At 34.0% G+C, this 25,315-nt stretch overlaps 1 protein-coding gene and 1 non-coding gene across 2 annotated transcripts in view; one reads left to right on the forward strand and one right to left on the reverse strand.

The window, feature by feature from the left end:
* The window catches only part of Smp_138150 (rho-type gtpase activating protein, putative), a gene marked incomplete at its 5' end in the record, with an annotated part of 47,326 nt that overhangs the window by 19,157 nt on the left and 2,854 nt on the right, over positions 1-25,315 (forward strand). The window contains 11 exons of the mRNA XM_018791263.1: positions 6,328-6,676; positions 8,524-9,295; positions 9,401-10,114; positions 11,072-11,375; positions 14,062-14,688; positions 16,482-16,897; positions 18,048-18,173; positions 20,710-20,840; positions 21,291-21,497; positions 22,849-23,051; positions 24,368-24,532. Coding sequence (XP_018645543.1) covers positions 6,328-6,676; positions 8,524-9,295; positions 9,401-10,114; positions 11,072-11,375; positions 14,062-14,688; positions 16,482-16,897; positions 18,048-18,173; positions 20,710-20,840; positions 21,291-21,497; positions 22,849-23,051; positions 24,368-24,532 — 4,014 coding nt within the window. The remainder of the gene's footprint in view (positions 1-6,327; positions 6,677-8,523; positions 9,296-9,400; positions 10,115-11,071; positions 11,376-14,061; positions 14,689-16,481; positions 16,898-18,047; positions 18,174-20,709; positions 20,841-21,290; positions 21,498-22,848; positions 23,052-24,367; positions 24,533-25,315) is intronic.
* Smp_tRNA_01799_Pseudo_TTG.1.1 lies at positions 16,231-16,297 on the reverse strand. The gene has a single exon. It is a non-coding gene (tRNA).

The following is a 25,315-nucleotide window of genomic DNA, read 5'->3' on the forward strand; positions in this document are numbered from 1 at the left end:
TTGTGGAGTAAAACGTTTAAAATAATTTTATAACTCATAATCCGAGGGAAGACGAAAAGTAAATTCATCTGCGCTACTACAATTGATCCTGAACCGTATCACACGATTTCTCCAAGCATTTGGTTACAATAATCATGAGGACACCAAATAAATATTTCACACTTACCAAAATGGCTCGATCCAACTGTGAATAATTTTAAGAACTGATGTTACTTTTCAATCTGACTACTTTTACATTTCTTCCAACCTACTCCTACACCAAGTAACATTACTCAGTGAGATAACCGGTTTTGGAGTATACGTAGCATTCTACAACCATCCCAATGAACGAAAATTTGTTACCTCACTAATCGATGTGACATTTTTACTCAGTATCTTGCGTCTAACTTCAAGATCCCTCACTTGATAGTCCTGACATACTCCAAATATCCTTATGGATGATTGAAATCAATTCATTGATCAATCATTGGTTAACTAATAAGAACTGTTATGATATCACTGTTCTGATGGTAAATAGTTGTAAATATATTTATTATAACTTTATTTATAGACTGTCAAAAAATAACCAGTCACCTGAAAAACTTTTGTTTACGTTTGGTATATAGATGGCTGGGTGACAGATACTTTGTAATGTAAAACTTTCTGTCAGACTGAGAATTGTATTTTTGAATCTCCTAAAATCTAAATATTAAATCTAACTATTCGGTATTTATGTTGATTAGTGTCTTATAATTATCATCATATAATAATAATCAATTTCACTTCCTGTTAGAGATCCGTTGTCAAATGCTTTATGGCTTTAAAAGTATTGTAATCCAGGCAACAGATTGTAATATTAAGTTAACTGATTAGGCATCGTTTACTTACTTGGTCAGTGTATATACTTTTTTTAACACCATTTCTCTATCTGTCTCTATTTGTAACTTGAAACCGAAAACTCTTCGCTTACAGCTTGTGTTACTATCGTAACTAATAATATGTTTAGATGATATTTGAACTGATATGAACACTTAGTAGTGCATCATATATTTGGTTCATACTTGTCCAGTACTTCATACCTGATCTAGGATACATGTTGTTGAATATTTCCATATACGATGAAAAAGATATCCAATACTTTCTATATTTTCAATGTTTATCTAATTACAGTCAGTCTATAATGTAGAACTTCAAATTCAGCAATTTCCACAATATTATGATAAGAACCATTATGTGTTCACTAGTAATTAACTTTGAGGGAGTTATTCCCGGATTTCTAGTGAGCAACCACATTGGTGGTCAAGCAGATATTACAAACCTCAACAAATTATTATCTCGTAACATGGCAAATTAATTGAAGTCAAAAGTGTAAACCATAAAATGGTAGCTCGTCCATTTAAAGGTTAGGCGCTATTCGTGAGATTTGGATTTCCTGGGCTCGATCTTTGGTGAGGACGTGGATGCACACTATTGTTGTAGAATCGTATACTAAGAAGAAACAGCTGTTTGACTGTTATAACTTGTGGCCAAGTGGATGCCTTGTTAACGTATGAAGTAATAAAACCACCTATCAGAGAGCAGCGAATTATCAATTGGAACAGTGACAGACGAAAACCGTACGAGCAGTCTAGAGTGCTTATTGGTCCTGCTTCTGCCTAGCCCAAACAGTTAAGTCCAGAACACCAATAACAGCCTCTGCGGTATGAATCATTATATTTCAAACATACTGGGTTTATATACCAAACAGACAGACCACATCGTACCAATAAAATAGAAAATAACATTTGTACAAGATTTAGCCAAATGTGGCTGTGAATGTGGGAGGCAGTAATTAATAGACTACGGATAACTCAAGAATGGTTTATCGTATAATAATAGTTTATAGTTCGAAATAAAGCTCATGATACGGGGAACATGAATATGAATAGTTTAGTTATTTAGCAAATATACGATAAAAATTATATGCATAATATTGGTTCATAAACAGATCCCAAAGAGACTGATAGGTCCTGGGTTGGAATCTCGTGAGGCGGGATCGTGGATGCGCACCGCTGAGGAGTCCCACAATAGGACGAAACGGCCGTCCAGTGCTTCCAGGTTTTCCATGGTAGTCTAGCTTCAATTGACTCATGCTTTCAACTATGAAAATACTGAAATCTCCACAAAACCTTTTCAGATCCCAAAGTTATCATTCACTATTGTTATCGGTACATAACACTAACATTTCCTAAATGATGTGAAAATGTAAAATTTCCTGTTGTTGATTTTCAATGAGTTATACACTCCCTTCTTATGGTGATTTAAGTCTATAATCTTCAAAATGATTAACATTTCTATCAGTTCTTTAAAAGTTGTTTCCTGTCTACTGATTATTAAACTTACCCATTTTTTGCGTGATTCATCGTTACACAAAAAATGGTTTAGTCACTACACATTTAACTAATTTTATTCATTAAATCTAATTATAAGATCGAATAATAATAATAATAACAATAATAAATAATAACCATTATTATCATTATCAGTAGTAGTAGTAGTGGTAGTAGTAGTAATAGTAGTAGTAGTAGTGGTAGTAGTAGTAGTAATAGTAGTAGTAGTAGTAGTAGTAATAGTAGTAGTAGTAGTAGTACCATCTGTGTTGTTCAGATTAATAATGTGACTTTATCAAAACTATACAATTCGACTGTTTAATAAATAGATTTATAGTCACGTGTGTATACGTATCTATGCATAGAATGTAGGACAGTTCATAGTTCAGCCAATGTATTTATCTATTTATTCAATCTATTTAAAATGAATACAGACTTACCTACCACGTAAAACTGTTTTACAATATAGAGAAAATAACATTTAGTGAGGCGCCAACTTAGTCTTATAAATAGACTCCCGTCAATATATGTATATATATATATATACCTTTCAGTTCCCAAGAATATAACAATCCTATCCTTCACTTTTCCACAGTTTTTCCTGTCTTTTTTTATTTCTTTGATAGTTTTAAGATTATTTGTTAGGAAAAGTACGTTTTAACACATACACACATGCCCAAATGGGTACACAACGAAAACATTTTAAGATTTCACTCTGATTCAAATGATTTAGTCTGTAGTATATCATCTAAAGTTTTTGTAGAGAAGTGGTCTCAGTTAATAACTACAGTACAAGGTATAATTATACAATTATATTGAAGTTAGACATGTTAGTTATTGAGTGGTGACTTAGTGGTCTAAAGGCTAAGCGATATATTTGAGACCTATGAGGTTCTGAGTTCATATCATATCTTAGTAAAAACGATTAAGTTATAGAGACTTCCCGTTGGTCCACGGTAAATTCCATTCATGAGCGAATAAGGTTTTCTCTAAAATAATGTAATGAATAGAAACTTGAACAAACTGAAAGTTTGTCACACAACAACAATTCAACTTTAATAATCCATATGGTTATCGAGAAGATGGGACTTGTAGAGTAACTTTAAATTCCGTACAGAAGTCAAGCTTGAAAATGAAAATCTTTTTTGTATGGTACCATTCAAAGACCTTGGGATACACAACAAAGTTGGCAGACAAAAGGACACAACAACTAATCAGATAGCACTGCATGCTATTTCGAAAACAGGATTTAGGAAAATATCTCTGAAGTTATCCATTAAAGAAAGAACTGATACGTTATAATAAAAATAAGACAACCTGACCTCTTAGCGACTAGGTCCGTAATGAAACCGTGGATGCCAATATGTGTACATATATGTGTAGGGATTGATAATTCTATAGTTAACTAGTCAGACCGTTACTTCCATTGATAAATTAGCTGAAAATAATATTACTTTATACCATTCTTTTTATTAAAAACCATTAATTAGTGTGATTATCATCAGGACTTTCAAGTAACAACTGTGGTTTAAACTTCTTATTTACACCCTCTCCCTCTTACTCATTATTGAACAATTATTTACACCTTCCACTTCTGCACTCTTCAAACTTGTACCCTAATAGAATTTATAGTTTTAAAAAAGGTATAGTCGTTTATTATTGTTATTTTACATTGAACGTAAAACTTAATCATTTATGCAGTGATAACTCTTCCAACCCCCAAATGCCTTGGTACGGCCGAGAGTGGAGAGAGTCCGTTCTCCCTCTCGAGATGCTCTCATATGGCCACGCGTATATAGACTTGCTAAAAAAACGCTAACCAGAAAAAATTATTCAAACCATCAATTGATTCACCAACTGTAAAATCTATTTCACTATCTATCTACCATCATTGTGACAGTCATATTAAAAAACAAACATCCTTCTTTTTAACTCAGGTTATATGTTCTTTTCAATATTTTGAATTGATATATTTTCCGGTTGTTTTTCTTTTTTACATGCTGTCAATTATTGGCCCCTTTGACTTAAAATTTTAAAAAAAATCTTAATCGGATACAAGATTTTTGTTACTAATACTTACTAATATCATTATAAGATGTTAACAACCACCACCACCACCACCACCACCACAGCAACAACAAAAGGAGTAACTGATTTCTTTCAAAAGGTTACCTTTGAAAATTATTTTACAACTGACTCATTATCAAAGTATGCTGAGTATTTATTTTGCTTTGTATTATATAAAATTATGTAAAGTGTCAAGTTAATCTTTAACTTTTCAAGAATTTCATTAAGTCTAAGTTTCTAATCGAAATGTTTTTGAATGGATTACTACTGAAAGTAAGAAAGAAATGAATAATGCCATTTATCATAGACTGATCACGACGATCCCGATGCAATTACTCTTTACTTTTACTTTGGGTCTTGAGCTTAAGCCTTCCTTCATGTATACTTTTCCATTCTTATTACTAGGGCAATTGAAATTGATTTCATCTCCTTCGTTACTCACATTTTTAATTTCATGTAGTTGTACTAATGAGGTAAGGGAACTTAAGCTAACTCCTATCTTACTTAGACTGTACCGAGTGAATGATTCAGTAACTGGGGGATAATTGTTAATTTTAGTATTGTTGAGTTCTTTGAGATGAATAGTTTACTTGTAGAGCTTACATTGTCGGTCTGAACAAGATCGTTAACCCTTATTACATGAGTTTCCACAATTAATTTATCTAGCTCAGAAAGATCAGTATCATCAGTTACATCTAATTGAGCAGGAAATTTTCCCCAACATACTTGTTAATGTATCAAATTGCGGGATTCATTTTGATTCATACACTACTGACGGATTTGGTTGTATTATTGTATTCTTTCTAGTTAACACTTCCTAGATTACCTGTTCCATACATACAGTTGAAGAGTTAACAAAGCCGTGAAAATCTGTATTTGTTTTTGCTTGTATTGTAGCCAGATTCATTAGCTGTTCACTCTTTATTTGTACGTTTCTTCAGCAAATTTGACTCCAACTTTGAATTTGTATTAACTGACGATTATTGATGATCCTGACATATTTTATTTCATTGTACAGATTTGGTTTTTTAAGCTTTGGCTCATATTTCAGGTATGAGGGCTGGTGGAACTACTGAATAGCACAAATCAAAATAAGTGGAGTAAACTATGAACCTGAGACTTAATGACTGAAATTTGGACGCTTTAAACACTCAATCATCGCTCTCAGCTAAATTTGATTACTACGAACAACCACTTCAAGTGTAATCAATGATAGTTAAATATATATTTTGAGGATTTTGATCAAGCGAATAAGTTGCGCATAAAATTCCAGAACCATGAGACATTGTTTATTTGCAATATGATACAGTCATTCAAAACAATAAATATCAACATTAAGTGTGTACAAGCTTTGAAGCATCAGGTGACCAGGGATCAGCCCCACTGTCAGAAGCACGATCAAATAGTAATCTTAACCTTAAAGTGCTTGGATACAAAAATAAAGTTACATTAAGTACCATCTGTAACTAAAAAACAGAATATCACTATAACAAGAGAGATTGTTAAGGAATAACGCAAACACACGAAACTTTATGTTTCGGGATTTGAGGGAAATCGTCTAAGATAGGAAAAACTACTCTGACCATACTTTAAAAACAAAATGAAGCAAGGGAAGAAACAAGAATTATTGATACAAATATCGTAATAAACTAGACAATTGAAATAAAAGTACCTTCGTCTATAACAGGCTATTCTTGGTAATCATGTCATACCCGATGGAACGTAAAATGGTTGCAAATAACTCAAACTACTGAGTACAATCAAGTAGTATAATTTATATAAAAATATCCAAGTATTGAAAGTGAGTGTAAAACAAACTTCACATATGTATGACTATTTTATTATCAAATATATGATCGTCATGTCTTACTTTTTATTCTCTCCTACTGATTTTTTCCATCTTAACACTTAGCAATCGTCCAACATGGTATCATTCAGAGAAAATCGATCGAACAACAACGAATAGTCATTCCAATGATCAAATTACATCCATAGAAATCAATCCATCCAGTTCACCATTAGTTAATAGGCAAGAGATAACTATTATGTCTAATAACAAGGATCATAAAAATCCAGTTGGTGAATTATCATCATCAGCAACAACGACTACAACAGGGAAAGTACAACATCATCATCACCAGCAACAACAAATATATCAAGTGACAAATCAGCCGCCTCTGCATCTTCAGCAGCACCCACAACGATTTACTTCAGGTTATGTAAAAGACAAGTCTAATTCACTTAATGTTAATGTTAAACAGGTAAAAATGGTCGAATCATTTTCCAAGTTGGGAATATTTATCATGTTTGAAAGTGGATGATGATATTTATGACATTGGTTCTTATTTAATTGTACCCTATCTGTTCTCTTCCATTTTTCAATAAAGTTGGTTAGTTATTAGGAGCGAAATTCAGAATGCGTATTCTATCCTACTCGTGATTCATTAGCTGGATGTATCTGGATCTCAGTGTTGATGTTTCCATTTAAAATAGAACCTAATATCATTTACGTCCAACGTCCAACATTTTATCCACAAAAACGAGAGTACATCCAGCTAACAAATTCCAAGTAAAATCAAATGTATATCCTGGATTTCATTGTTAGCTATGGATCAACTATACTAAATCTCGTGACTGTATAACTATATCAGCACAATCCACCCAGGATTTCAGAAGACAATTATCATTTGATGTTCCTAGCGTTAAATATAGTAAGATAAAAAAGAAACCCCTCGTAAACCTCTGTCCCAGTTTTTTTTATCTACTCGTCAAACGAAATAAACTGCTACTCTATTAAACAGTTAGTCAAACTAAGGTTGTCCAGATTTTAAAAAATTAGTATTGTTATATCTAGAACTTAGGTTCTTTGATATACCGCGTACAACTTGAGCACTCTAATGCTAGAACCTTCCCAAGTCGCAAATAAGAAGAGAGAAGACGAGTGAGAAAGAATGCTATTCCAAACAGTGTCAAATATGGTACAAAACTCTCACGTATTTATAGTTTTTGGTAAAAACGAAACCATCATTATAGTCATCCAATCCGCATGCAGTGACTTTTGCCATTTGTCTAATAGGGAAGCTGCACGTAGAGACTCTGAAGTTCTTTTTTTAAAAATATTTATCCCGTTATATCTTCAGATGATAACGCACTACTTCAGTTAAACCGTTTGTCGATAATATCAGTAACAATAGTTATCTGGTCTGAAGTTAATATTGGAATTTAGAATTTTTGTGGCTTAGGTTATCTGTAACGTGAATAGTGTTGAATAAGCTTACTGTGTCAAGCATCTTTTGCTGATTCAGTGCATAAGCGATGGATATTAGAATTAAACTTCCATTGAAGATATCATTTCAAGTCCTAATGTACACTATATTTGTGTTTTTGATATTGAGCTATGTGCGCTACATTGACATGTTCATAACAGACAGTTAAAGATAGCTTTATACGCTTCGAATGAAATCTTTGGTAATAATTAAACTACAGTATATCAGTTTATGATTCAAATTATGAAAATTCTATAATGTCCACAAAGTCTTTCTATACTAATATTAATCATCTGGACATTAGAGACTAGCTTCAAGATACAATTCCTGAAGTTATAATGTCACGCTTCAACCAGTGGAGTTCAAACATGTTGGCTGTAAGACAGTTATCCAATGCAGTCAATGTATCACAGTTGCGTAATATCGTGAATTAATTGCAGTTATACATATACGCAATCGGATCTATTGGTTGTACGTTCATGTACGAAACCAAAGGTCCTGAGTTCGAGTCCTAGATACAGGGTAGTGGATGCACACCGTCAGCCAGTCTCATACTAGTGCCATCTAGTGCTTTCAGATTCTCAATGATGGTCTGATTAAGATCAGTTCATGATTTAAACTATGGAAATTCTACAATCTTCACAAATTCCTTTATGCAAACTTCAGCATACATCACTCACTTACTAAATGTATGGTAAAATGTGAGAAATTATTGGATATAGCATACTTATTAAACATTGAAAACGTTCTGTATAACCCCAGCCATTTTTAATAATTAATTGTTCAACTCATTTTTTGGTCTATCATTAATGTCATTATTCCATTGTCTTTTATATGCACAGAATACTTCAGATAAACTGAAATTGATCGATTCAAGACGTACAACACCGAGACAATTGAAACAACATCAATTAAAACGTAGTCAACCAATTTCTCATTCATCGTTGACTACTAGTACTGAGCCACCACCCTCAACAACAGTAACGATGATTCCATCAGAATTATATCAGCAAAAATATACAATTGCATTAAATCATCCCTATTCAGAAAAAACAAAAACTACCACTTCACCTGAAAATTTTCATAGTTCCATGGAAAAATCAACATTTCCTCAACAAATGACCTCTAGTGATCTAGCCACATCATTTATTCGTACTGCAAGTTTACATTTGAAATCGACACTATCACGATTGAAACGTTCGAATAGTGGACATTCAAATAAACCATCAGATATAATAACTACCACTACTACCCATACTGACGTTTTACCTTCGGTTAAAACAATTAATGTTAATGAGTCAGTAATGCGTCGTAGTTCTCTTCCTTCTGATAATAATGATAAATCTATAAAACTAATTGATGAAATCAATGGAAATACGAAGCGATTGTATCAAGAATTTAACACTATTTCGAAAAATGATAGTAAGTTATCTTCATCACCACCTGGATGTACAAAGTGGTCTACACGTTTAGGTCCTCCACCACCCCCATGTAAAACGACAGACATTACTGCTGTCACATATCCTAAATGTTGTATATCGAAAACATCTCATGGAACTAACACATCAGAGACAGCAGTTACAACGACAATAAATCCAACACGACTACCATTAAGTATTGTAAATGATAATAAGAAAAATATTTTAATTTTGAATAATACAACAACGATGGTTACTACTACTACTACTAATCCTGTCAATATAAATAGTGTATCCCAAGTATTGCCTAAAAATGAACGGAATGAATTGAATTTATCATTAACTGGTGGTGATGATTGCGCTGATTTTGGAGAATTTGGTCGAATTAATTTACGTACTGGGAGTTTTATGGGTCGTTATCCCAATTATTCACACTCGAATTACCACCTAATGAACTATGCCCAAAATGGGCAGCATAGACAATATTTATTGAGTGGTAACGATAATAGTAGTAGTGGTATACAACAACAACAACAACGTCAAGACGAGCAACAAAATCTTCCAGATTACAGACCACTTTATTTATCTGTCCAACCGTATACAACATTATCACCATCTGGGAATACAACACGATCAGCACCATCACCGAGTCTTTCATCAACTATATCAACACAAGGTATTCCAGGTTATAATGAATCTTCTCAACAACAACAAATTGTGTATTTTCGTCCTCAGAGTAGATCGATCAATTTGAAAGCGTCATCATCCTCTTCGGTGACAATGACACGTTCACCAAGAGTGAATTCTATGCATAATCCACAATTGTTGCATACAATAGATAATCCGGATGACCAATACTCAATACCAATAACACATCCTCATGAAATGCTATTACTATCTTCATCATCATCTCCGTCTTGTGTAAGTCCGCATCCAGAATTAGACCCAATTTTAGAACGCCTGTTATTGGATGTAACAAGTATCGATGAATATAGAACAGCATTACATAGAAATGGTGAGTGAGAGATCGAGAAGTACTGATGGTAATTGATATTTATGGTAAGACTATAATTTAAGGACGAGCCAATCAGATATAAGACTACGGGTCTTGGATTTTGGCGCGAAATTCACTCATACGTTTGACTAAATAGAGTTTTGTCATTTCGGCTTATGTCAGTACGTGATGAATACCCTAAATCCAATTCCTAACCCCAAGCATTAACCTTAAATCATAATTCTAATTTCTTACACTGGTTTATAACCCTCATTTAGTCCTAGTTAGCAGATGGTCATTCTCAAAGTCTTTTTAGCGTTCCTTAAAAGCAGTCCATAAATTATAGTCTCATCATATTTATTGGTGGTTGACTCTGTTTATTTGTGCTTGTGTTTGTATGTGTGTGGAGGAATGACTTTTCATATCTTCTTTTATATTAAGTTAGTGATTGTTTCATAAATATTTCTATTATGAAGCAAAAACCCTTTATTAGTATAACAGGTTTTTGAAACTTGATTTTTATTAGTTTACACAACAGATTAACCTTAGAGCTCTTGTGTCTGATTCCAAGAGCTCATTACCGGAGCTCTTGTGAGAAGCTATGACTGGTGGAGATTTCAACCACATCGGAAGTAAGCAGTTACCCACCACTGCTACAGAAAGATGATTGTGTGATATTGAGAATTGACTGAATTTTGAAATATTAACCATTAGATACTTATTCAGTGGTCTGAACGTTAGGCGCTTACTGATGAAACCTGAAAATTCTGAGTTTGATCCCCGATGATGTGGATATTCATCATCACTTAGCAGTTTCATAATGAGAAGAACCAGCTATCTAGTGTTTCCTGGTTGTCAATGGCTATCTATCTAAAGTCAGTCCATGATGTAAACTTTAGTAGTCCATAATCTTTAAAAACACCTTCATATTTATGTATCAATCTTTTATACACTACCCTTTTTCATTTACTCTTATAGACTCAGTTACTCCGCCATTATCGACTAATCGACAGCGTACTATCAATCGCATACATACTCCTTTAGGATCAAGTGATCCTGAATCAATTTCACGATCGGCTGATCACATAACCAATGTGAATTTATCAAATAAACAATTAAATATTTTACATGATAATATATGGAATTTAAATAAACAAATTAATGATTTAATACAAATGGAATTTAATACTAAACAGAAACAACCAACTGTTAATAATAAATCACCATTTGGTACTTTGAAAATAGATTGTTCAACAGTCGGACCTAGACGTTCAGCTCCAAAGTAAGCTGATCTGTAATCATTCTAACCTTTTTTATATGTTCATATCAATTACGAGCATTCGATGATAGAACTCGCTTATGATTACCATGTTTTATGATAAGACTAATGACCTGTTTAACCGATGATATTAATGGAAAGTCTTGATGCCTATTGGTCCGTTCAGTTCCCTCTAATATTGTGTTGTCTTTTCGACTTGTAAAGATTACACGACTATATGCATCAATTATATGACTACAACACATCACAAACAAACATGTGTAATAAGTGTCAGATTCACTAGAATAATGCTTGAATTCATCCGAGGTTTGCTTCAGTCAGAAGACTGTCTTGGTTACTCGATAATATTTATATATAAGTAGGTATCAATAATATACATGATTCTACAATAAGTGATAATCAGCTAAATTTAAGCTTACATTCAAGGTGATGAAACAATAACAACAGTTATTCCATAAGCAGTCAACCGTAAAAAATGACAGGTTCAAATTGACTGTCCAAGCAAACTACTTTTCAACCAATAAGTGCATATAATAGTTGATTTAATGAATCGATTTAAGCTAGACCACCATAGCCAGCTTGTCAGTAATTAATTTAACCAATGAGGTGCAAGAAAAGTGGATGAACATTGACTATGTCAGTAATATAAACAACAATTCCTCAATAATAACTAATAACTGGTGGTTGGATTAGCATGTGGTAACAACTATTTAACAGTACTTGTTTCTTGAGACCCCATCATTGTTTAAAGTGAGTCGGTATAGAAAGAGGTAGGAATCGCCAGGGGTAACTGATTTAAAGAGGTATTACTTTCAATTGTACACTGAGCATTTATCTTGTACACTTAGTGTTATTAAACAACTGGAACACATTTGCAATGGAGACTGTTAACGGTTCGTAAACATATAAGTTGAAATAATAGTCGTTATAAAATATTATATTTCAGATATTCATGACTATAGTAGACTAAACGTATAAGGTATGGAGGTTGGAAGAAGTCAGTCAGTCAGCTACAACGTAGGACCGTTGCTGCTACCTTGACGTGGTGGTCGAGCTTGTCTATCGTGATGAACTAATCGAGCTATACTGGTTGGAACAATCGTTCCTCAAGGTCCTACAATGCCAGGCAGGTCGGTTGAAGAGCGGTGAGACTAAAAGCAGCAAACCCAAGGTTCAAAAGCGAAGTCGTACTGCTGACTGTACAGAGGTGTGACAGCAGTAAGGTGTTTCCTTCAGACAACCAGCTTGACAGCGATGCTGCCTTCCCACAATTAGGGGTGGGGTTGGAAAAGGTCGACCCTAAAAATGCACACCTCACCTTATCCCACGGATTTCCGTCTCCGGTGGTAAGGTCCTTTGAAGAACGGAGCTAACACAAAAACTACCCACAAAAAGGTCGTGTGTGACCGACCTCAAGCAGTTGTCTTTTGGGCACTGCGGTCACGCTCTCAGGTCATTAAGACCACTTCTAATCCGATTTCCTTTTCAGGTACCTCTAGAAGAACCCTTCCACAGTGTGGGCAACCGGGAAATGATAACTGCCCTCATACCTCTAACAGCACTCAAGACCACAGGTTGGAAGAAGAGTAAATTAATGAGTGATTGGATGAATTGCAAAATTAATTCGCACATAAATGGTCCAAATAACTAAGATACTACTGACCTTCTACAGGAAAGAGATATTTACATTGACTGATCACTGTTTGTATAGAGTTAGTGCTGACTGAGTTTTATCAATCAAGCTGCAGTACGCCCGTTAATCTAAGCGTCTCGACATCGTACGCATTATGTTATATTAGGTAGTAGATGTGAATTGTTCTTCAATCCTGTCCCTAACTGTTTGATTACTCGATATACATCATCTGAGCTCAAACTACTGAGATCAAGCACAATGGTTCGAAGTACTACCCAAACAGTTTACTAGTAAGGTCTCAAACAGAGAACCTCGGGCATACAGGCTTGAATACCGCTAGAAAACATCCACTGTCAAAAGATTGCAGTAACGTCCTGTTGATATGTATTAAATAACACAAAATTCAGATTCAGAGTTTCTTACCGACTACCTCCAACTACTTAGCATCTTTAGTGGTCGAATTTGATTACCACTAAAAGACTAGACAAACATGACATTGGGTACAAATCAATGATCGATGAATGTATTTCAATTTCCGCTTTTACGACATAAATGTTTAGTATGAAATGAAGTTATTTATTATTTTAAAAGAATAAACTGGATGGTATTTATATCTGGCCTGGAAGAATCCATATTATTTGCTTTTTATCAGCTCGAAAATTCTCTTTTCTAAAGATTATTTACGAGATTACAAAAGCTTGGTCACCGATGACATCATTTCCAAGCACAGTTAGACATTGCATAGTAGCGGAATCTAGGTTATGTTTCGTCCTACTTGGTACACCTCCAGAATTCTACTGCTAGCTTCTGTCCAATTATGTTTGAAAGTGCTTGTGGATTGATGATAATATAGAAGCAATCTAGAACAAGATACAATTATGCCAAAAAAGGCTGATCAATCACAATCTTAACACTAACAATAGGAAAATTCAAATCAGTAAAGATGAGTTATTGGAGGAAACAGTTTTGAGAGTAATATTTTAATACTACTAATCAGTAGTTAAGAAAGTCTCATTTAAAAGTTTATCACTTTCAAAATAATTTTTTTCTCAACAGTGTTCAAGTTGAAGAAGAAGAAGAAGAAAACAGTAAAACTGAAGCTGACATTCAATCAACTACACAACAACAGCAGCTAACAGATGAAACACCTCCTGCTACTGGCACAAAAACCGGAAAATATACATCATTTAGAAAACATCCATTCCGTTGGTCAAGTCGGACAAGATCATCATCACATAAAAAAATAATTTTAACACATACACAATCGTCTGTTGGACGAAGTGATCAGCATATTAATAAAGATGAGCATACAATTCATTTATCTACAAGTTCTTTACAAGCTACACCAACCAAATCTATAAGAACTACTAGGAATAATAAATCTACTAAGAATCTTCCAGTTAATGACTGTGATAATAATAATAATGATAATACATCAATTAGTTATAATCAGTTAAATGGTGAACAACAGCCATCAGTAATATCTAGTAGAATGAATCCATTGAATTCAAGTAGTAATTTATTAGATACAAAAAATGTATTGCAGAATTTGAAAAAAGATGATTATGTAACATTTTGGTCGTTATCAGTTGGACAAATAACAATATTACGAAAATTAGCTCTTATACAATTAGCCAGTATAGCTGATAAACATTGTTCCATAAATCGATCTCCATTTAGTTGGTAAGTTGATGATATAACTTTGTTTAAAAATAGTCGTTTTTTTCAGTTCATTGTTAGTTGAATAATGTTTAGGTTAGACGAAAGGTGCTAAGTCAAGATAAAGAAAATGGTTGATGAGATTATAAATCTGCATCCACTGATACGATTGAGATACGGTGTTACGTATGTCTAAAAGTTGAGCATTTCAATGGGCACTGTTAGATGTTATGGGATTAAGTGAGAAGGAAGCTAGTAGTAGCGAAAGCAAAACGTGGTATCAGCATCTAAATTCACTAACTGTTGGTCTGAGCCATTTAAGTAGATGGAAACTACTTGCTTGGAGTCGGCATGGTAATCACGATCAGTCGTTGGAAATGATTTACGATATGACTCATAGATGTTTATATTGGTATCAATGTATTCATTGCATGTATTCCTATTCCAATATTCCCTTTTAGATATCTTTTCTCTTTACCTTTTCGTAACAATGTTTAGTTTTTTATCATTATCATCGTTGTTACATTACTCCAATCACCTTTGCTATTCATCTTGGTAATTTCACGTCCATGGGGTATGGAAACTTGGGATAATGCATATTTGTACCAGACTCGATGTTCATTATGATTTTATTATTGACTGATTTATTATAAATGTATATTAATTATTGTAAATGGTTTGTATATTTACTGTTGTTGACATTCAACGATGATACTAATCAATCTTTGTTGATGTATTTGATCCTGGAATGTCGTTTACAAGTGATATTCTAGGATTGTAGAATCTAAATATTTTGAAATGCGATATTCGTGAATCAGTACTGATCCCCAATCATCCTATACAAAAGCCCGATCTGCTACTCAAGTGAAAAGAGTGAAAGTGAGAAGAGCAGTCACCTTCACTTATTATTAGACGGATTTCTGGTCAAGCTAACGTAACACTTAGATTCGGGTTTAGTCCTTTTTTTTATCGGCATACACTTTTACACTAATTTTTCTATCGAAATTTGAACCTGATGCTTACTAATTTGGGATGCAGCTGTTATCTATTACGGTACTGAGTAATGTTAGATGCCAGTAATATGTCAGATACTAAACTGCTTGACACTGACTTTCTAACTACTTTCTAGTCTTTCTCATAGAAATCTCTTACAATTAAGCCCGAGATGGAAGACAAAATGCGAGAAGTTTGAAAATAAGCTATACTTCCAAGGCTACTTTCGTTACATAAAATAAGGATATTTATAGATAAATATGTGGCCTTTATATTGTAGAAGGTTTTTGGAAACATGTTACATTTAGTAAACAAATCAGTAACTATCTAGTCAGTATATAACACATAATCCATCGTTTTTGTAGAACTCTACTGAAAGCTGATTAGACGAAGTACTTTTACCCCCTTGTCTATAGCTATTGTTAAATTGATATTCAGAATAAGGTGATTGAAACCAGCATTAAATGCTTATGGTAAGCAAAGATGGATAGTGGCTAGCAGTGGAATCCACGACGCGCGTCTCGTCCTATTTGGGACTCGTCAGCTGGATGCACCTGCATCTCAGAGTTGATGTTCACTCTGGGACTCGAACCCAGTACCTTTCGCTTCAAACGCCATCGCGTTATCCACTCGACCACTGAGTCCTGATAGCCACTTGCTTGTGCAATGGGGTGAAGTTTAAATGCTTGTGATTTTAGTCTGTATCGAGGCAATACGCACAGTATGCACATATGCCGATTACAGACTGACCATTTGCAGTCGATTGTTTAACCTCTTATAACTGTGTTTAGTTTACTAATCGAAGCATATTTTACATCTTTCAGGCGTTTTATGAAATATAGAGCGCTTTTAACTTCTGGTGATTCAAATTTGATATCTAACTCATTAAGTACATCTCCACTATCCGATAAGAAACCATTTTCTAGTACAAATAATGAAATGTCTGTGAATAATCTAAATTCAACTGAACCAAACAGTCTTTCTCATCACCATCAGACACAATCGCCAGGTTGTGAACGTATACCTCAATTACCTATTCGTCGTATATCCTATACTGGGCCAGTGTTTGGTCAATCATTATCAAGTTGGCAACGTCGTTTAGGTTATCCTCTTCCACCAGCTATTGTGCATATGATGGATCATTTAGAATTAAATGGTACTACAGCTCATGGACTGTTTCGACGTCCAGGCGGTAAATCAAGAATATTAGCATTGAGAGAAGAGATTGAACGTGATATAAGTAAGTTTGTCCTCTTTTGAATATTCATCTTAACTACTTAATTCTTTTAAGTAGATACTTCCATATTGTTAATGTGATTAGTCTGTCATTCGATAGATGTCGAAAGCAGAAATTCTATCAAGATTATTAATGTGGTTTTTGAAATTTGGACAGAAGTAGGGTTTTACACAATTCAATGGTTGGCTTACTAAAATATGATTAGTCTGGAAAATAATGTTTTGTCTATCAACGTCAGTATGTGTTTGGCTTCAATCTCAGTCGTATAAATTCAATGTTTGATAGTTTTAAGCAATCAATGGAAACCCTGGACCTAGGTTGTTTTGTTTATTTTCTCCAGTCAGGATATTTAAAAATTCAGTATTCCTCATGTTGTTCAAATCGGAACCATTTAGTCCCTTAGTGCAGAACTTTACCATTGAGCTATTCGGATAGCGACTAATCTTCTTAGAACTGAAATATTCACTCTGAGTAATCACCAATATCGTGTTGTCTAGTAATTAGTGTTGACCCAATACTATAGAAACAAATAAATCCCTATTACTTTTGAGAAGATGTTTTGTAGACATTGATTTAATTTATAGATTGTATTCGGTTGATCCTAGTCAATGTACCATTGAAATTATGGGAGGATCGGCCTACTAAGTCATCCACGAATAAGACCCCTAGAAACAATGTAAACCCAAAAACTCACCAAGGTCGTTATTAGGGGCGCTTAACCACTAAATAATAGTTTGGAATTCCAAATTCGACCTATTCGCTGTACTTCCTGACTACCAGTCAGTCGATTAAGTAAACAAGCCACTGCGAACTTCCTATCCTAACAATGACCATATTTTCACTAGTTGACAACTTTGAGAATTGTTCATGAAATTCTAATGCGGAATCATGACCTGCATAGGCCAACCATATTGAAAGTGAAATAATAAGTTTCTAAGATTCGTGAATTAAAAATAGTCAACTCTCCTTAATACCTACATACTCCGTTGATAAGTTAGCAACTATCTAGTCTCAGAAGCTTAGTGGACGTTGGATTGAGAATTTAAAGTAATGGGAACTAGGTTAAAGTCTCAGAGTGATCATCAATTTCATTGAAACTCATGATTGTATATCTGATACATTTCTTCCTCATTATTTCTTATACAATTTTAAGACTGGAGGAAATTCGATGATTGGCAACCATATGATATAGCAGACTTACTGAAACAATTCTTTCGTGAATTACCAGAATGTTTATTTACCAGTAAATTAGCTACAGTACTTGTCAATGTTTATATATGTAAGTTAATTATATTTTTGTTTACTTTTAAAGCAATAATATGAATATGATTTTTCAGTATAGGGTTGTGGAGATTGTTGAGTTTTAATTTAGATCATGAACCGATCAGTGTCAAACCACCATTGAAAACCTGGAAGCACTGGACGGCCGTTTCGTCGTAGTATGGGACTGAGATTAGTTCCATTATTGCCATAGATTGATATCAGTTATGCAAAATGTTATTGAAAACTAGAAGTGATTCAACAGCTGTTTCTCCATAGAATAAGCAGATGACATAGTTCTGATTGGTAAAGAAGGTAACACAATATATAGTCTTCTGACAGCCTCGTTAACAGTATAAACATCTTTGCGGTGCAATCTCCACCCTCTAAGTGCGAAATTTTGCTTCAGGACTGCGGTATATCAATATCTAAACTGATGATAGAGAGTGAAGTATATGAATGTATCGACCACATAACTGATTTTGGGAGTCTCACCAGTCTTAGCAGGTTGATTTCTGACTAATTTTCACTATGGATTTAGAAAACTCGGCTGGCGTTTGTCAATCTGTGGCTTGAGCGGGATGAACCTATGCGAACCCAAAGAAGAATATACTGTCCATAAGTTCGTCGTTTCCAACTTGTGGCTGCGAAACACGACTTTTGAAAAAAGAGGACCTTGAGGGTTGGTATTACTTAATCATATGTGTCTTTGAAACAGCACTCACATGTATCGGGACTCAGAGTACCAGGTAAAGATAGAGAATCATTTGATGATATAGGAAATTTTCACCGATAATTCATGAGATACTTATTACACATGTCTTAGCATCACCTACCTCAACTTGCAATTTTATCTGGAATAAGAATATGTTTAAAGAAAGCTAAGGTTGGCCAAACCAAAACGTGGCATCTGTCCACGAAATCACTGACAGTTGATCTGAGCTATTTCGGTAAGTCCAGACAATGTAATCTGGTCGTCGCTAATTGTTATGTTGGAATTGTTTATTACTTATACTTGTAAAACGAGGGACCACGGCAATTCCCACGATGCGAAGTAAAAACCCTAAGACTGGTACAAGTAAAGATTTATTAACCTCAAAACACGACAACAACACTAGTCGAAAATACACTCATTTATACATTGTTTATACACCTATTATGATTATTGATAAGGATGAAACCACACATATGAAAGATGCCCAGAGTTATAACAAATCACATTCTGCATATCATCTTGAGCATAGTTCATATTAATTTAATACAAGAATATCGTACCTTGAATAAACGTCACACAGATAAATCAGTGTTATACCGAATAAAGTATCATATTGGGAAACAAAACAAATACTACTCCGAATAATCATCATATGGAGTTACAAACAGAAGTAATGTTGAAAATAAATCACAATGAATGAAAGAATGTAATTTTGCATTCTCATCCAGTTATATCATTCACCATGATCGTAACCAGTAGTTGGAGACGTTGGGAGACATGACTCAGAGTCTGTCACAATGGCAATGATGGATTAACTTACTTGTTTCACTTAGATTTTGAGTTTCAAAATTATCTTTACTCCGCGAGTTCATTCATCTGTATTTCGTCTCAGACTCTTTGACTTTGAACAAACATATACACATTAGCAATTGAATTGATAATCTTTAAGTCTTGAGACAAGTAAAGCTTCTTTAAAACATTGATTCGGCAACCAGCGGTCAACATTTAAAACTTTGATCAGTCGGGAACATAACCTGATCATAACTCAATGGCATAGATGATATTTGTCTTATTTCCAACGTGGTTGTACTCTATGAATAATAGATTCCAATAAAAACTTGAAGAACTCCTGCAAACTGTTCAACAATGAACATCAGGTTATTGCTAACATATTTTTGTACATCATTACTTTAACAGTTGGAAATCTAGATTATTAGTGGTCTAATTATGTAGTATTTAATGTGTTATCCTAAGCTTCTGGGCCCGACCCCCTATGGGTTCACGAGTTCCCGTTATCAAGGAATCATCGTAAACCAAAATTATCTCCAATGACCTTGTATTTCAAGTCAGTTTATTATAAAAACATCATCTTGAAAATTATATCATCATTAGCAAAAGTTTAAACTATTCCGTTGTCGACATTGAGGACTGAATATTGGCCAGTCTCTTTTAGTATATGTGTATCCTATCCGAATTCCTTCAACATGCCCATTGCACAAGCTAATGGTGATCTAGACTCAGCAGCTTAGTAGATGACGTATTGGGAAATTTGAAGTGAAAGGCACCAGGTCAGAGTGCCAATGTGAATACCGACACTCTAGGGTTAAGGTACACCCAGCTGACAAATCCTTAGAACGAAATACTCGTCCTTGATTCCCCTTCCATCTTTTCCAATATCTTGGGAATTGCATAATCACTTTCCTGACATTTTCTTCTCGTTTTCGAAATAAATTTTTATTCTGTGTTTTGTCTTTATACTGTTACTATTTGTTTTTCTTTCATTCCTTTACATATGTGTGTAACACACTATCATTATTTTGTATACATATTTGTAAATCAGGTGTTCCAAATTCAGTACAAATTGATTTACTCCGTTGGATATTAATTAGTTTACCAGATGAAAATCGTCTTGTTCTACAGAAATTATTGTATTTACTCAATCATTTATCACGTCATAGTGATGTAACTGAGGTGAGTGACAATTGTTGAAATATATTTACTTCTGATTGTTAGTGTATTCTTATCTGTCCGTTTTTACAGTTTTAAACTATGAATTGATTTTAGTTAGATAATCAGTAGGAACTAGGAAGCACTGGATAGATGTTTCATTCTGTTACTGGACTCCTCAGAGGAAGTACTTATCTATAATCCTACCAAGGATCGAACCCAGGAAATCCAGGCTTCGAGTTGAGTGTCCAGTCTTGAAGTCACTGAGTTGGTATCAAGTGGTTAAAGTTCACTTCTTGTTAGGTCCATGTGTGCGCTCTATTGAGCAGTCAAATACTAGGAAGAAATAGCTTTCAAATGATTCCTGCTTTTTATTGGTTATCTAACCTGGGTCAGCTAGTTATGCAAACTATAGAATTTCAAAACCTCTACAAATATCTTACACTAATCAATTATTGTTAATTTGTATTTCAGATGAGTGCTAGTAATTTAGCTGTTTGTTTTGCACCATCCTTATATCGATTAATTAAGCCATCATCTTTATCTACTCAAGGTGTAAGTCTTAGTCCAAGACGTCTAAGACGAACAACTAGTGGACCAGATCCCAAAGATTTAGCTGATCAACATGCTGCACAATTAAGTTTAAGTGCAATGATTACGTTGGCACCAAACTTATTCCAAGTGAGTAAAAAAGTGTTTATTTCTATGCATGTTTGTACGTCTTTGTTGTTTGTGACCGGACCTCACATTGGTGAACATGAAAAGGAAACCATCAAAATGCCTTGAAAGTAGATGCCATTTTGAAGTGGATAAAGTAGTGGAACCAGAATTCGTTGCCATCTGTGAGATATTTGTCGCTTTTCTAACACACTTGAACCTTATCAGTTGCAAACTTCGATTAGATTTTAAGGATATCTTCTATAGACTACCTGACAACGAGCATACTATGGTATTATTCATTCATTTTCTACTGTCTTGTTTTTCAGTAGTGAAAACTAGTCAGCCATAATTGATGTACATCCAATCCACATATGGGCATTAGGCTCAGTTGGCGTATCATTATTAAGTCTAATATGGCAACTTGATTGGATAAGTGAAATGAATCTGGACAGAACCAGAACTAGACAAACCTGATATGATTTATATATTGTTCGCTGATAGATAAGCATAATTTATTCAACTTGACATTACTTTAAATACTGACCTTCTGATCGATTTCCAGTCTCCGGAAATAATTTACTCCATAAGTTCGAACAAAATGATAAAATGTGAGAAGTATAAATCAAGCTTTATTTCGGAGGCGAGTTTATATATAAAGGACAATCGTTTTTATGGTATTACATACGAACTTAGGATTCGAGAAGTATCAGGAGAACATGCTAATTTTGATGATTTTCTAGTTAGGACGGTGAGACCATCATATGTCATTCTTCAGAACTTTTTTGTAAGTTTCCAAGGAGCATTAACTGAGCGAAGTATTTTCAGAATGTTTGTCCTGTTTCTGAAGACTGTTTCCGAGTAATTATAAAAGGATCCTAACAGTTTAATCTGTTATTGTTGTTAGTTTCATCGAGATAACTCATCGAAGATTCGTTAAAGTAAGGAAATATTCTTCGCTTCTTAAGATCCTTACTTATCAAGAAAATGTAAACAATATGTAGTCGTACAAATATAGCTCAGTGGTAACGTCTTACACTGTGAAGCTGAGTGACACGGGATATATACACGGGATATATATATATATATATATATATGTAATGACTCACTCAGTGATAAACTCAGCAATGACTGTCGGTCCACAACACAGACAGGCACAAAAATGACCACTTCAATATAGCCGGTTAGACAAAATGTGTCAGTCAATAAGTGAACTCCCATATTGATCTGTTAGGAGAATAATTAATTTACAACTAATCAAAATACTAGAAGACTAATTATACAATAAAAAACTTATTACTCATGAGTAGTACAATTTCAATCCACAACTCTTACATTTGTTTTTATTATTTTTATTACCATTACTACGACTTAGATCTCTTGCTCTTTATTAGAGCATTCAACTCTCCTGACTAGTTTAACTCCATTAGCACAAGATTTAGAGTCACTAATACCAAATGGTGATTGGCCTCAATGGATACAAAATTCATTAACTGATCTTATACGTGAATGTTCTTCATCAAAATCTAAAGGATGGAACACGATTAATCGTGATGTTATGAAGTATTACAATGTTGAGTAAGTTTGAGAAGTAGTTTGGGAAGTACTATTTTTTTTACTGTCTAGTATTCCCTAGAAAATAATTGAGGGCGAACATTGTGTATTCTGATATTAGGGCTTATATAGAATTTACATAGGAACCTTCTAGCAACTTCTCGATTCACCTATTAGAACCAACTGGTTAAAAATGTATCGACCTGTGCATTCTGATTTGAGCCTTTCAAAGAATTCAATATTCAAAACTATTCTGTCAACATAATGCATGTAGAGAATTTTGGACGGTGTGGTTTTACGTGAAGGAATAACCCTGATTAGACAACCACTGAAAATTAGGAAGGACTGGACAACTGTTTAGTCCTGGCCTCGAACTGTTTAGTTGAAGGAAGGATTCATCTACAACACTAAGAATCGAGATTCAGACCTTTAGGTCCTGTTCCGAGTTTATAACATTCACACAACTGAGCAGACATCTAATAGTTTATATTTCTTAATTTCAATCAATTTTTGGAGTTCTAATGGGAAGAGAAAATAATGAAAGAGTATATGAGATAGAAAATGAGTGTTAGGATTCAGAGTGAATGAAAGATAACTTTTTTATGCACAGAGTTTAAACTTGAATCGAGTGTTTGCTAAATCCTCTGCAGTGCCGAAGTTTGTATCATCATTGAGATAATTCCTTTAACCGTATAGATGACTTTGAAAAATTATTATTATGGAGCAACGTGACCATAATTTACGAAGTGTTCAAAAATCGAACTATCGGTTGACTTGCCTACCGTTTTGAAAGTTGTGAAAGGTATTGCTTGGAGATAAGTTTTGAATTGGCTTGGTTTATTGAGCCGATATGGCCGATTTCATAATAGCAAGTAAACTTGTAGTTACTCGTTAACGTGACTCTAAGTTGACCTCGTCCCTGGAACACCCATAAATCAAAGTTCACCTGATGAAGACGATAAAATGTTCAGCATCATAGGGTGTTTTTCTCAATAGTCTTGAGATCTTTTTTAAAGATATCTGTAGAGTTATTTCTCTTAAAATTAATTCCCATGAAAATAGTTTTCTTGAACCCTCTAGACACAATTTCATGTTGCCCGTTTTGTCATTAACTTCCTGTTGATGAACCTATCGAGGATACTTATTGTTGGTAAGTATCTGGATCTGGGTTTTTCCAGTTCAAATAACGATCACACTAAATAATTCTTTGATTAATCAAGTTCATAAATGAATATCACCATCTAGTTGGTTGGTATTAAGTGTTTCAGTATTGAATAACACTTTATTTCTTCATTTCCTATGGTTTCTATCCCTTTTTTTCCATATCTACTGCCGATTAGTTCGGGTGTTAATGAATCGTTGGATAATTTTGAAATTCATTACAAAAAAATACCAACTTCAACTGAATCAAAAAGTACATCAAATTCTTTACGTTTATGGCGTTGTTCACTGTATATACCTGAAACTAATCCACGTGTAATATTAAATCGATTTGTGGAAACTAGGTAAGTTTATTTCACTCATTTATTGGTTGATCTCTTCACTAATTAAATATGTAATTTATAACCTCATTTGAGATTTGTTATCCTATTTACTGGGTACGAATTGGCTTACTTAACTTCGATTCACACATGACTCACACTCACATTGTCTATTGTCTAAACTAAAACTGGGACATAGTGACTATTAGTCGAATTTGTTAATCACTCAGCTTATAGGCCAACAGAATAGATGACAAATTAGTAGTTGACAATACTGAAATCAATAATGAAATGCTGGTAATACCCCGCTGATGAGTCCTGAGTAGAACGAAACACATATTTTGTATTGGATTATTAATCATTAATAAAAAAAATCAATAGTCAGTCTGTAGTCCTAAGTAATACATTCAAACAATTCTCTCAGGTTGCATAAATCGTCTCCATCGGTTCCATCCCTTAACATCAACAACGGGGAAATACAACTCCATACAAATAAGTATGATATATGATTACACTATTACATATTTTTTATAATTTTCGGAATTTTTTTCTGAAAGCTAGTCACCCATAGGCACATAAGCTGGAGCTTCAGAAATTTCTTCAATAATCCTTATATTGTGACACCAGTTCATGATGAGAACTTTATTCTTCAAAGTTGAAATCATGAGCTGGTGTCACAATATAAGGATTATTGAAGAAATTTCTGAAGCTCCAGCTTATGTGCCTATGGGTGACTAGCTTTCAGAAAAAAATTCCGAAAATTATAAAAAATATGTAATAGTGTAATCATATATCATACTTATTTGT

Source organism: Schistosoma mansoni (genome assembly GCF_000237925.1).
Source record: "Schistosoma mansoni, WGS project CABG00000000 data, chromosome 3 unplaced supercontig 0124, strain Puerto Rico, whole genome shotgun sequence".
In the NCBI taxonomy this organism is placed as follows: domain Eukaryota; kingdom Metazoa; phylum Platyhelminthes; class Trematoda; order Strigeidida; family Schistosomatidae; genus Schistosoma; species Schistosoma mansoni.